This window comes from Schistocerca cancellata, chromosome 1, assembly GCF_023864275.1.
Source record: "Schistocerca cancellata isolate TAMUIC-IGC-003103 chromosome 1, iqSchCanc2.1, whole genome shotgun sequence".
NCBI classification, from domain to species: Eukaryota; Metazoa; Arthropoda; class Insecta; order Orthoptera; family Acrididae; genus Schistocerca; species Schistocerca cancellata.
Window position 1 is genome coordinate 825,883,463 of NC_064626.1, and position 15,070 is coordinate 825,898,532.

The following is a 15,070-nucleotide window of genomic DNA, read 5'->3' on the forward strand; positions in this document are numbered from 1 at the left end:
ATCCTCTCTGTAATGTTGGGTACTCCAACTCCTGCATCAATATGACTAGGGTATTTCTAGGATGAAGCAACTGGCAAGCTGCTACATCTAATGATCTGTTGCACAGATGGTTAGGCAGTGTGCCATTTGGCATGAACACCAGTGTAGTGTGTGAGCATTTTACATGTGTGTTGCACTGTGAGTGTTCGATTTCACATTGTCTAATTAGGTCTGCACCAGCCATCAGGGTGTCTCTTAACTCTGAACTGTTTCCTTTATATGTTCATGTTTACTCTATGCTGAGTTCCGTCATTGTCCATAGACTGTAGTAACCAGTCAACAACAGTAATTGTTTTCTCATGAATATTGTCTTGGTGTACACTGTGTCTAAAAGACATTCTGTATTACTTGGCCTATGAACGAATAAAGACCTTGTCATACCGGCAAAGGTGATATCATTTTGTGTGTTATTTATCACAAACCAAGCAGGCTAACTCATCAGACAGGCCAGTATTCAGCCCTATGGCCAAACTGGTGATCGTGACATGATATGCACTTCCTGCCATGCAAATAAGAGGAAGTATTATTGCAGGGTGATGAAAAATCCAATAAGAATCAACCCTGCTGTGTTCAGGTTTGCCATACAATTAACACCTTTCTGGCCTCACAATCTGGTGCTTTCACTTGCACAAATTGAAGCCAGTTTCTTTTATTCAGGAATAACCACAGATGCTACCAAGTTTGCACTGGTAGTGAGCCAGCATGACCATCAGTACATGACTGAGGCGCAAGATGTGATTGCTGTGCCACCAGCTCAAATTGAACGACTGGTTGAAGGCAAAGCTTATCCACCGAGTATCAGCTTTGCAAGAAGAATGCCTCCACCAAGTTCTGACACAGTACATCTGGGACTCTAAGTCTCTCAGTACTTGTGGCATCTGTGAAGCAAGATTGACAGTGGTAACAAACTGGACAACCTACTGAGAATGATCTGAAGCAGTTAGTTGCTGCCTTCCATCAAAACAATAATAGTTTTGCATGTCAAAATGTCTTTAGATGTCATGGCAGAACTGATAAACAACATCCAGGATGTTATGTCATCTGCACCTATCACCGTAGCAGCTGCACAGTGTCTAAGTACTTCTGCCACAGTATTACATGCTGACCATGATGCTCTGATGGCAAAGGTAGACATGTTGACCCAGCAGATCAGCCATTTAATGTCTCATCAGAACAACAGTAGTCATCATGGCTGATGAACATCCCAGAAGCACTTATACAGCACTACTTTATCTGTGCCTTTGACTGAGTCACAAAAGGGATTAAGTTGGTACCACAAAAGATTTGGTGATCAATAGCATTGATGTACTTAACACTGTGTGCACCCAAATGCCAGATGTGATTGGCTGTAGAGACTTTATCCAATTACCAGTCTGTATCACAGTATCCATTTGTGAGTGATTGGTGTACAGGCAGGAAATATAATCTGTGTTTCTTCCTGTGAACAATGCTACACTGATGTAGGCTGCATATGTCATTCTGTCTGAATGCTGCAAACAATTCTTCTATCATGATGCACAGTACTCACTGATTTGAGATGGACCTAGGCCTATGCCTGGCATTAGTGTGGGACTTCAAAATCATGGACATCACAAAGCCAATAATAGGAGTGAACTTCCTGGCATACTGCAGTCTTCTCTCTGACATCATCATGGTTGACCAAACTACCAGACTGATAGCTGCAGGATTTGGGCTCCATGCAACCATCCAATCCATCAAACTGACTGAAGCCACAGACAATGAGTACACCACCCTACTTCAATATTTTCTGGCACTGACAAAACTCCCAACCGATGTTATCCTGTAGATGTGACAATTACCCTCAGATCAGTTAACAATTGCTAAGGGCCAGTTTGACAGTATGATTTGTGAGGGCAACATGTGACCATCCAGTAGCCCCTGGTCTTTGCTGTTGCATCTGACACCAAAGAAATATGGTGGGTGGCATCCACGCAGAGGCTATAGAGCACTCAACGCCTGCACAGTGCCGGGTCATTAATCCAGTACCATTACTGCAAGATTACAACCAAGCATTGAGCAGTGTCCGTCTGTACAGTGTGTTGGACTGTGCCGAGGCATATACACAGATACCGGTCACCAATGAAGACATCCTGAAGATGGTCATAATTGTACCATTTGGCCTAACTGAAAGCAAATTCATGAAATTTGGTCTCAGGAATGCTACATAGAGGTGGCAGAGATTTATTGATTCCACATTGCAAGGCCCACCATTCTGTTTTGCTTAACTCAATGAGATATTGGTATTCTCCCTCATTGCCAGAATCTTAGAGAAGTTTTCAGATGGCTGGACAAATCTGCCATTCTTCTGAACACAGCAAAGTGTATGTTTGGTGAGCCAAAAGTCAGTTTCCCTGGCAGATGCACCTCTCTGTCAAGTGGCTACCACTATCTGACAAAGTGGAGACCATCCTGTAGATCTCCCAGCCATACACAGTTAAAGAACTGTGTCAATTCCTAGGACTGCTTAATTTTTATCGTCAACATCTACCACATGCAGCAGAAATTCAGAAACTGTTAATGGCTGTGCTAGCAGCTCTGAAATGTGAGGGGAACAGCAATTATGTGGACAGATTGCATGAGTGCTACATTCAGATGAGCTAAACAAGTAATAGCAAAAGCTGTATTATTACTGCGGCCAAGTGTGCTGTTAGCATTGGTAGTAGATGCAAGCCAGACAGCAGTGGGCACTGTAATGAAACAACACAACAATGATGCGTTACAGCCTCTAGCCTGCTTTTCATGGACATTGACATCATCTCAACAAAGTTCAGTGCATATAATCGAGAACTGTTAGTGATGTAGAAGGCAATCAAATACTTTCATCATCAGCTGGAAGTCTGTGAGTTTACCATCTTCGTGGATCACAAACAACTGACATTTGCCTACTGACAGTACATCATCAACTGTTTACAGAGGCAGCACAACCAGCTATTGCATACCGAGCAGCATATCAAGCACCTGGTCCAGTAACAGCAACTCTGGCACCAGAACCAGCCATGACATTACTCTAGGGAACCATTGCAACATGAGATCTGGTTGCTGTATCCATTTCCCAGTTCACTTTCTATATGGCACTCCACTTCCACTGAAGTGGCAGTTGTAACGACCAGGGCCAGCAGTTCTGTACAGTGTAGTGCACAAGTTTTTCATGCATGTGTCATGCCGTGAGTGTTCAATGTTGCACTGTCAAGCTAGTTCCACGCCAACTTCCAGGAGTGCTGTGTTTGTGTGTTATCTTTGTGCCATTTGTTTTTAGTTTATAGCAATTTATATGTTCATGTTCACTTTAGTGTGAGTTCTGTCATCACTGTCATTGTGCATAGCTCTTAGGAACTAGTTGACAAGAATCTTATTTGATTCCTCGTGAGTCTTGTCTTAGTGTATGCTGTGTTTAAAAGGTGTTCTATATTACTTGTCCCCTGAATTTATAAAGTTCTTGTCATCACAGCAAAGGAGATACAATTTGTGCATTATTTATGGTAAAATAAGCAGGCTAACCAGTCAGATGGGCCAGTACTCAGTCCTACAAGCAGAAGCCCATGAATGAAGATGATGGGCCATATGCTTTAGAAATTTTGCCTATGACCCAAAAAGTGATGAGCAGTTTGTGTTTGGTATTAAAATGAAATTTGTGCCCATACAAAACAATGCAAAATTTATGAGCACCAAATATTATGGCTAGTGCTTCTATTTTTTTATCGGTAAATAATGTCTTTTGGAAGAAATTTCTTTGACCTAAATGTGATTGGTGTCTCAACACCATCCTCTAACTTGGAGAAGATGGCCCAGATCTGTTGGCAACATGAGTGGCAAGTGGGTTTAATAAGATACAAGGCAGGGTGCTGATTGGAGGGCCAATTTTAACTTCTGAAAAACCAGATTACGCTCTTCTGAGCTCTGAAAGGAGACTCCCTTCTTATGGAGACAATTTAATTGGTGAGCTTTGGAGACTGCCTCTGGAATAAATCACACATAATTTATTGAAATACCTGAAGCATTCTAATGGATTTAGGGGCAGGCATGTTCTAAGTAGCCTATGCTGGTTGATGGCCCTCCTCACTGAAGAAATAGCTTACAAAGGTGACCATTAGCTGAAAGAAAGCACATTTGGAAAAAGCCTTTCTTTACAATAGCTATGAAGAAGGGACTAGATTGTGCAAATGCTGTTCTTTCCTGTGATCAGTGACCATAATATCATTGAGATAACTCACAGAATATGGAAACCCTTCAATAGTCTTTTGTTATATTGACACAATCTGAATAGTGTGTTCAAGACTTAAATTTTCCTGCAATCTTCATCAAGAGGCAACTGAAAATATGCCTCAACTAGATCAGTTTTAGAAAAAAATTCTTCCTGAAAGCTTAGGAAAGTGGTCATCTAGGTGAAACAAAGATTAGAATCAATTTGAGCTGGAGCATTAATGGTTTGCTTAAAGCCCTCATACAACTGAAAAGAGCAGCAACACCTTGTAGTCCCACTAATGGTGAAACCCACTGACTGTGGAAAACAGGAGATAAAACTGGTTGTTGCCCTTTCTAGTCTCTCTACTTAAATCTTAACCTCTCCCTAAATAGTCAACAGAATCAGATGAGCTTTGCAAAATCTCTGACTTGCTGTTGACTTTAAGACAACGTGGACCTGAAAGTTGATTGCTTTCCCTCAGCCAGATTAAAATAGTGATTTAAACTGTGCATGATGTGCATCAATGGCAGCACTTTACAGTCCACTATGGAAAAGTCTGCACTGTATCGTTATGGCTCTGGGCCACATTTGAAATATCAAAGTCTGCTGAAAAGGTTTGTTGTGCCACTTGTGATGTTTCAACAGCCTGTACAGTTTGCAGCACTTCAGCCAGGGAGACTGTCTTAAAGCTTGTTTCTTATCCAAGGCTTAGTGAATCACTATATCATACATTAAGCTTCTGACATATGATTCACCATGCACATATATGAATTTACATTTTATATTCAAGCCTTTAAAATCTGCAATCTAAGATGCATACGTTTCAGTATATATCTTGTGGTGTTTTAGGAATTCTAGCCTTCCCACTACCACATCCATTTTAGAATACATCAGGTAAAGAGAGCACAGATGGATTGGGGAAAAGGGCTTACTTTTTAACAAAGTAATGTAACTGTGGATTTGTAGACAGCAAAAAGATCCATTGGCAGTCTGGATATTTGACATCACTTTTCTTGAAACTGCAGCACAAGGCATCTTTGATATACTTACTTGTCTTTTTGAGCTTCATTAAATGGCAGAAATATCAAGGTGGCAGAGCAGCCTCAAACTAATTAAGTGCTTGACCAATTTTTGATGTGAGTTTGTTGTTGCTGCCAAAACTTGAGAAAGTTTGCATTCTTGGTAGCACTTTGTAAACCAAAACTCAGACTTCCTCAGTGGCAATGTTGTACTCCTCACTTTAGGGCCAATAACATTTATTGAACATGATAAACTTCTGTAACAACAGATTAAAATTTGACTAGTAACTCATGAAATCAAACAATTATAGTTTTTGATGAAAAGTAGTAATAGTCATAGTTCCAAATAGAAATTAGTATGCAATAGTTTACAAGTGATACTGATATTGGTTCAAGAACTACTAACGTATCATGCACGCATATTGTACATATGACATAAAGCAAAGGTTCATTAAACTTGGTGGTGCTGGTAACCTCATATCATAAGTTCATAAGTCAAGGTACCAAAAAAAAGTCAGAACTGGTCCAGACAAATAACAGTTGCAGTTATAGTTCATTGGAAGAGGCAAAGTCAGATAATAGCAGCTGAAAGAGAGTCTGTTATTAACTTACCTTATACTTGCCCACTATGGAAGTTCATATGACTGTTCTGGGACATCAGCTTTGTTTCCACCATAGGTGCCCTCACCAGACTTGAGCAATGTTGCAGATATCAATACATCTTTATCTTCCATTTTCTCATCAGGCTAGGTTATTAAAAATTTGTACTTTGCTTATTCCATTCTTGGTCTCCATTTCTCATTGCTTTGAGCCTTAAAGCTTTGAAATGTCAGCTACTTTTAACTTTACATTTCTCATTCTTAACAATTTGCCAGCTTCCCTTCACTTGTTTCCTTTGTTAATTATTTTTTATGATTTTTCTTATCACTGCTTCATAAATGAGTTTTATCTTTTTGAATCCACAGCCTCTTATTGCTCAGTACTTTTTACCAGCAAACAAATCATCAGTTTTGTACTCCATGAGGCAAGCATTGTAGGCACTTTGTCAATTCTTCAGCTAGATTCTCAGTACTTGCATGTCATCAATACATCTGAATTGTCATGCAAAAGCTCTCCAGTCTCATCTACAAATTATGTCACCATTTGCATCTATCCTTTCATTCTATTTATTTATAGCCAAAGAAATAACAATTGAAGTAAAAAGCTTGAAGGTAAGAATACTTCCTGTGAGCAAAGTTTATTGTATATCCACATTTTGCTGAATAGCATAGATTAGTTCAGTTATTTGGTAAACAGAAAAACAGTAGCAGAAGAGTCCATGAGTGTACTGCTTATTACACTGGACACTGAGAACAGGCAATACACCCATGGACTGTTCTGTCAACAAATACAGAAAAAAATATCATATGTGTATGGCCTCATGTATTTTTCTTTTGTCAGTGCATATTGTGAATATAAAATTAGAATCTTGTTTTAGCATTCAAAAATCACCTAGCTTTGTATCAGTGTTCACATCTAAAACACATAATGCTCCAAATGGAAAATATCAAAATAAGAAAACTACTAAAACCAATGAATGAGTTAACTTATAATGGAATCAAGTTTCACTTATTCCACTTAATTTACATTTTAACATTACAAAGGAGCTTGATATAACTCATTAAAAAAAGCCTCTTGAAAATATACAATAATATAATTTCTTAATAACTTGTATACATCTTACCATAGAGCTTTTAGAATATGGTTTGAACCCTAAAATGATGGACAATGTTACCTATCATTTTATTTTGGTCTCCTTTCCTCTAGGGTCCTGGAAAACTTTTTCTGCTTAATTATTGTAGAGTATGATTTCCTCAGAATATTTCCTCTCATTACGTAGATGGAGGAATTATTCCACCCTAGAGTTAGTATTTATGTGACTCTTTTCATATGTCCATGTTTGCTATTGCATGAGATATACAATTTTCAATTTACCTTAATTCAGCTATAATTTGGTTTTGGTGTTATTTTCCTTCAAACTGTTAAGGAAATTATGAAAAACAATACAGTTCACTGCTAAGACAAAATCCCTGACAAAGACCTTAAACATGAGAATGCTAGTTGCATGCAACACACTAGAACAGACTTACAATTTCTTCACTTTGTGTATGTGTGTGTGTGTGTGTGTGTTTGTTTATTGTGCAATGTTCCCTGTCATTCACCTGTAAATGGGTGGCTCCCTTTCCTCATTTTTGTTAGTTTGTTGGTTATTTTAATTTCCTTTATTATTTTTTGACTTAGTTATATTTGTCCCTTTCCCTGACAAGCCTGATTCTATGAAAACAATCTCCATGGCACAGACATACCTAAACCACCTTCACTCCCTCCACAAAATACTGTTACTGTGCAATCCTTTCCACCTTCATCTTATCACCAAAACTGAAATCCTGACACTCCAACACCTAGAAGAATTTTCCAAACACCACCACAAGTTATCCAGCCTGCTGAACTCCTACTCCCACATTAGGGCACCACTATCCACCCCAACCCAGCTCACAGGGTACCTCCTTGTCAACACCTCATAGCACCCGACCCTGCCTAGCTGACCTTTTCAACCTACCACATCCTCCAAAATCCCCTACCAGCACTCCACGAAATCCAGAACCAAAACAAAACCAGAACACTGCTGTTAGTCTCTCCACCAAAATCTTCAGCTCCACAGAAGTTTCAGTCCTATCCAAGTGCCTCACATTCAGCCCGACTCCCAGGTTTAATCATGTAGGACCTGTGAAAGACCTACTCTCCTTCTCCTGCTCCCTACAGTGGAAACACTTCTTTGCGATCAACCCCTCTAACCAAAGCTAATCCAATCCTAACATCAAGCCCTGCCTGTCCCAGTTCATCCCACCATCCAATCATGACCCTCCCACACTCCCACCTAACCATCCCCTGGCCACCTTCCAGGAATTCCTAACTTCAACGTGGTCTCTTGATCCTTCCTCAGGTCCCTCCCTAAGAACAACAACCTTTCAGCAGAAGAAAGGACTGCCCTACACAACCTAAAAATGGATCCTGACCTGGTCATCCTCCCAGTAGACAAAGGTTCCACCACTGTTTTGATGAACTGGAGTAACTACCTGGTAGAGGTACTCCATGGGTTGTCCGACACCTCCACCTACAGGCTCTGCCAAAGTGACCCCACACCAGAAGTCTAATATAATCTACAATCCCTGCTGAAATCATTAGGCCCTTCCCAGAACCTCTCCCCTGAATCCATTTCCATACTCACTCCAACAACAGCCTTCACACCCACCATCTACATGCTCCCCAAAATCCACAAACTTTACAATCCTGAGTGCCCCATTGTGACTGGTTACAGTGCCCCCACCGAAAGAATCTACCATATTTACTCGAATCTAAGCCGCACTTGAATCTAAGCCGCACTCGAATCTAAGCCGCACCTGAAAAATAAGACTCGAAATCAAGGAAAAAAAAAATTCCCGAATCTAAGCCGCACCTGAAATTTGAGACTCGAAATTCAAGGGGAGAGAAAAGTTTTAGGCCGCACCTCCAAATCGAAACAAAGTTGGTCCATTGTAATATGAGACATAATTTAGGTCGAATGAATGATGATACAGCTACAGTAGTTTGGTTCGAGTCATAACCTTAGCAGTTAAGCTTTACCAGGTAGCCATTGCTATGCGTCAGGTGCTCCGTCTGGATTTATATGGGTACCCTTCCTTTTTCATGTGCTTCGTCTGGTTTGAATCGATTGCTTATTTTTCTTTGATCTGATAAGTGCCATTCTCTTTGTTATAGATGTTTACGTTGTTTACGTCACTCTAAGCTGAAAATGCATTATTGGACTGTGTCATGCATTGTTTGTCACATTTTGATAATTAGTGTTTACGACTCAACAAGAACCAAATAATGACTGCATGTGATAGAAGATGTGAAGGAGAGTTTAGCGAAAATTTTTCTTCGTTTGAAAATCTTTGCAGACGCCTCTTTAGTACATTACATTCTGCACAGAAATTAGAGTCATCTTAGATTTAAAAATCTAGTCAGTTGTCGTGCTTCATATCTGCCTGTATCACTATTTGGCATAAGAATAATATGAATATAAACATGGCATGATATGTATATTCTTCCATGTTTGCTGTTGTCTCACTCTAGTTTCGTAGTTTATTAGGCAGACAGGATTTAAATGAGATAGCAGCAAACACGAAAGAATACGTGGCAAAATGTTTATATTCATATTATTCTGATGGTGAAGAGAATACTGCATGTGATTCACAATTCATAAAAGTTCGTATTAGCAACCATCTCTTGTCACAAGTAGGAAAAAATTCCGAACGTAGAGTTGGCCATATTGACAAACATCCCAGTCAGTCTTGCCAGTCGGATTTTTGTAGTACATTGAAAGGCTGCTACATTCGAAGATGAACAATACGGAATTTGTATTTACTTCGTTGGATAATGTATGAAAGTGCAGGGGTCGAAACTCGGGTTGGAGAAAAAATCTCGTCTTCCACCTTAATTTATTTACTGACGCAGAGGTTTTGGCGCCAGTATTTATCTTTGTGCCTGCAAAGCATGCCTCTGTAGCGCTACATATATTCGACGGCAGAAGTTAATTGTGGTGGCACCTATCAACATTTTACAGAACTTCCGGTTACTTTGCACTTGATTCTATGCCGCAGGCAGTTTTTTGGATTACAAAAACCGGAAAAAAGGTGCGGCTTAGATTCGACCCTTGTTGACCAACATCTACAACCAATTGTCCAAGCCCTACATTTAAGTTACCAACCACTTCCTGCACCAGCTCTCCTCCATCCCCATACTCTTGCCTCCCATGTCCCTATTCGTCATTGTTGATGCAACCTCCTTATACACCGACATTCCTCATGCTCAAGGCCTTGCTGCGATTCAACACTATCTTTCCCAACACCCTGCAGATTCCAAACCCACCAGTTCATTGCTTGTACACCTAACCAACCACATCCTAGCCCGTAACTACTTCACCTTTGAAGGGAAGGTATACAATCAAATTAGTGGCACAGCCATAGGCACCTGCACGGCACCCTTCAATGCCAACCTCTTCATGTGCTACCTAGAGGAATCATTTCTAGCTTCACAAAACCCCAAACCCCTGGTCTGGTTCAGGTTTATTGATGACATGTTTATAATGTGGATCCAAGGCCAGAACACCTTATCCTCATTCCTCCACAATCTCAACACCTTCTCTTCCATCCAGTTCACCTGGTCCTCCTCCACCCATCATGCCACCTTCATAGATGTTGATCTCCTCGTCTCAGATAGCTCCATCCACACCTCAGTCCATATCAAACCTACCAATCACCAATAGTACCTGCACTTTGACAGCTGCCACCCCTTCCACACCAAAAAATCCCTCCCATACAGCCTGGCCACTTGTGGCAGACACATCTGCAGTGATGAGAACTCCCTTACCCAATATGCTGAAGGCTTTGCAAAGGCCTTTGCAGACAGAAAATAGGAAATACCCTCCAGAAATAATACACAAACAGATATCCCATGTCTTATACCAAAACACACACTTGATCCTCACGTCCATCATCCATCCCAAGAACCGACCACAAAGAAGTGCCCCCCCCCCCCCCCCCCCCCTTATCACCCAATACCACCCAGGACTGGAACGAATGAACAATGTCCTTTGTCAGGGTTTGATGACCTATCACCATGCTGTGAAATGAGGGACATTATATCCAAGATATTTCCATCCCCTCCCAAAGTGGTGTTCCACCATCCAACCAACTTCCACAACATCCTAGTGTATGTGTATCGCATGCCACTCCCATCCACAATACCCTGCCACAGGGATCACACCCATGCAGAAAACCCAGATGCAAGACCTGCCCAATCCGCCCACCCAGAACCACCTACTCCAGTCCCATCACAGGCTTATCCACCCCATCAGAGGCTGGACTACCAGTGAAAGCCACCATGTTATATACTGCAACCACTGCACAGCATTTTACATTGGTATGACAACGAACCAGCTATCAGCTAGAATGAATGGTCACTGCCAAACTGTTTCCAAAAATGATGTGGACCACCCAGTGGCACAGCATGCAGCAGAGCACTGTGTGTGTGTGTGTGTGTGTGTGTGTGTGTTCGTGTGTGTACACCATCCCCTCTCCTAGTAATCCTATCCAGTTCGTGACAGCTAGTTGTATTCTGCTATCTCACATCCTAGTCTGTGAAATTGTGTGCCCAGCCGCCTGCCACCTGCCTCTTCTTCCTGTATCCCCAGCTAGCCCACAGACACCCCACCCCCTCCAACAAGCTGCTCCAACCTACTCCCTTCCCCTTGCCTCTCTCCATACCTCACCTCACCCCACCCTGGTCCTCCACCACACCCCAGTACACTCACTAAGGGCCAGGAAACAGCAGGCAGTCACTGAGCGCAATGTAGAGAGACAGGCATGTGCATATGTGTGTGTGTGTGTGTGTGTGTGTGTGTGTGTGCATGTTTTTCCTACAAGCTTGAAAAAGGAAGTTCATTGGGAAAGCTAGCAAAGCTCTGTACTTTTTATTTGTGTACTTATCAACAACACATTGCTTCTGCCTTGTGGTGAGTCATCACCGTTTTCCTAAATAATTTTTAATTCTCAAAAAGAACTTTCTGCACATTGTTATATTTTGATATGCTAAATGAGGCATCATTTTGACATTTTTATTCTACAGGAATATATATGGAAGCTTTTTTCTCCTCTTTATGAACAATATGGAGGTTTCAATGAGGAACTCATGCACAATGAAATGACTCCACAAGGAATTGTGATGACAGTAATGTGCCGTTATGGAGCAGAAGATTGTACAGAAGCCCTTGCTGCCAAGTATAAGCCAGGCACTTATACACATGAGTATGGGAAAGAAAAACTTACATAATTTTTTTGTTACATATTTATTGGTATAAGTTTATCATACAGCATTAACAGTACACACAGCATCAGCAGAAATGTTCCTCTCTATGCATTATTACAAGCTAAATTTAGGCTGTCATTCTACATTACAAACTCTGCTTTTGTACAACAAGACATTCTGGGGAAACAGTGCTACATTAGAAATTTGTTTAGTGCTATCTTAAATTCTTAGGCTAGAATTATTTTTATAAATCTGGTTAGTTATTGTGTAATGTAAGGCCAGACCGAATTACAGCTTCATTATAGGATAGTGTTCTGTAATATGTTTAGCAGACATTTGATTGTCCTGTGGTACAATATTTGACATTATTATTTTTCTGTATTAATTTATGAGTTTCTTGCAACAGTTCCTAGTGAATAAGATGGAATACTTAAAAAATAAACCTTAGTAAAGTCATCTACAAAATCATATGTAAGTATCATGAACAATGGTGGCTCTATAACACTCCTTTTGGTGTCTCAGAAGTTACTTTTGCATCTATCAATTATATCCCGTTAAGAATGCAATGTTGATTTTTATTTGAATCCAGAAAGTTCTTCTCATATTCTGCATGCTTGTATTTTGTTCAACACCTTTATCTACTGTCTTCTGTATCTCATGGACAAATGGAGCAAGCTGAGTTAAACAAAATCACTATTTGCAAAATCCCCACTGATTCCTCCAGAGGAGGTGTTGATTCTTCAAAAATTGCATAACACACAATGATACAACATGTTGTACAATCCTACAACACACATCAGCCATGTAGGACTATAACTCTTCTTGAAATTAGGAATGATCTGGCCCATTTTAATAATTATTTTATGCCCTTTATTGTTTCCCAACTTTCTATGATAAACTGCTGTTAAAAGGTGAGCAAATTCTTTTGCATAATTTATACAGAATTATACAGTTATTCCACAAGGTGTAATTGCCTTCTCTGTGTGGAGCCATTTAACTGTTTTGTGTTCTATATTCACTTATCTAAATATTTGTCATCTCAGCACTTGTGTAAAGACTGAAAGGGGGAACTAGATTACAATCTCCTGTAATGAAACAATTGCAGAAGACTGAATTCAGTATGTAAGCCATCTCTGTGTCAGCTTCTGTTTTGATATGAGTAATGATCACTGAGCAGCTCGATAAATCTTTCTGACTTATTCTTGACAAGATTACAGTCTTCCCAATTCCTTTGGAAATAATGACTGAAGTGTCTGATCTGTTCTTGTCAGATGTGATTGATTCTGCCCCCACCCCCTCCCACTTCCTTTCCCAGAGACTGAAAACTGTTATTTCTTTTCAAATACCTTATATCATTAAAAATTACTAATATTTTCCTCATAGGTAACTATCCCACATGTCCAATATGACAAAATTATTTTTCTTTCTATGTTGCAACCTGAAATTCTCTCCTTATTTCTCTACAGGACTTCCCATTTTCAACCACTTTTTGACTTTAGCATAGCCTATATTGCACTTTCTCTTTAAACTCTTTATGTTTTTCCTGTAGTTTACTAGTTCGTCCTTCTCTCAGTCCCCCCAGTGATACAAACAGCTGCTAAGTATAATAGTGAAATGAATAAAACTGTAGGGGAACATGAAGCAAAAATCAGAGCACAGAGCTGCAATGAGGCCACAGCCAAACAACATTTGCTGGTCACTGAACTGTGTGATCAGCTCCTGTGGTATCAGACCATGAGCACCAGAACCAAGCCACAGAACGAAAGTGTAATCAATGCAGATTGGCCAACCTACTGCCAGTCAGAACACACCTTCTGGACGTTGACACCCTCCAGACAATTCAGTGTGACCCAGACACACTTCTGATTCATGGAATCAGCAGGGACAGTGGCGCCAACTTGGGGGGGGGGGGGGGGGGGGGGGGGGGAAGGTACTTTGTACCCCCACAATAGTTAAAAGTAGGGGCCTCACCCCCCCCCCCCCCAAATATTCAAACATGCTTTTCTCACCGCTCTCTCCCCCTTCCTCATCCTTTACAGGGAAATTTGTTAAAACTTGCACATACATTTTTGCATAATAGTATGTAATGATAATGTAGGAAAAAATACAGATTTTACGAGCTATTGCATATTCCTTTCTGCTACTCCTCCAGCCTCTGCATATGACAAACTGTCGTGACAGGGTTTATCCCCCGCATCTGTACTATTCGCACACTTTTACTGTACAGAGGTATGCGGGGAACGAAAGCTCACCTTGAGCTCACAGTGCTTTGGCTGCTTGGACAAGCTCCACTTCCTCCCACAGCAGTCTGCTGGCAGCTTGTAAAAGAAACTAATGAGCAACAGGTGGCACCGAATTTGATGGCGATCGCTAGAAGGACTAGGTAATGTTAAAGACTCTTCATTCATTTTTGTAAATTCTATTGACAATCACTAGGTACAACACCACACTAATCAGCACCCAGCACCGGCTCCAGGGATTTTGTCGCCCCACGTGAACATGTCAAGCACCCCCCCCCCCTCCCCCCACTTTGGTCGACATAGTCAACTTTTCCCACAATATATTTCATACATGACGCCTTATTTTCACGTATCATACTCATTCGTCTCTTTGTTGTGAATATGTCTTTAAGATCAAAGCAGCAATCAGTGATACATTTACAGTGCAATACATTTTAAGCCATTTTTGTTGGAGGAAACATTTCTTTCATAAATCAGAGCATACTGTTTCTGTACCATAGATAATTTTCAATAGGACCCTTGATTTTATGAATAATTTGTATTTCCAATTTATTCTCACATTCCTTTATTTATGCAAGATGGATTTGCCGCCCCAAAAAATCTGCCACCCTGGGCGATGGCACGGTTCATCCCCCCCCCCCCCCCCGCCCCCTCCTTAGAACCAGCCCTGACAATAATCA

General features: G+C 40.7%; 1 protein-coding gene across 1 annotated transcript in view; it reads left to right on the forward strand.

Annotated features, from left to right (window-relative positions):
• LOC126188583 (thyrotropin-releasing hormone-degrading ectoenzyme-like) overlaps positions 1-15,070 on the forward strand; it is a 270,383-nt gene that overhangs the window by 179,403 nt on the left and 75,910 nt on the right. Inside the window, exon 10 of the mRNA XM_049930188.1 lies at positions 11,971-12,149. Within this exon, the coding sequence (XP_049786145.1) occupies positions 11,971-12,149 (179 nt within the window). The remainder of the gene's footprint in view (positions 1-11,970; positions 12,150-15,070) is intronic.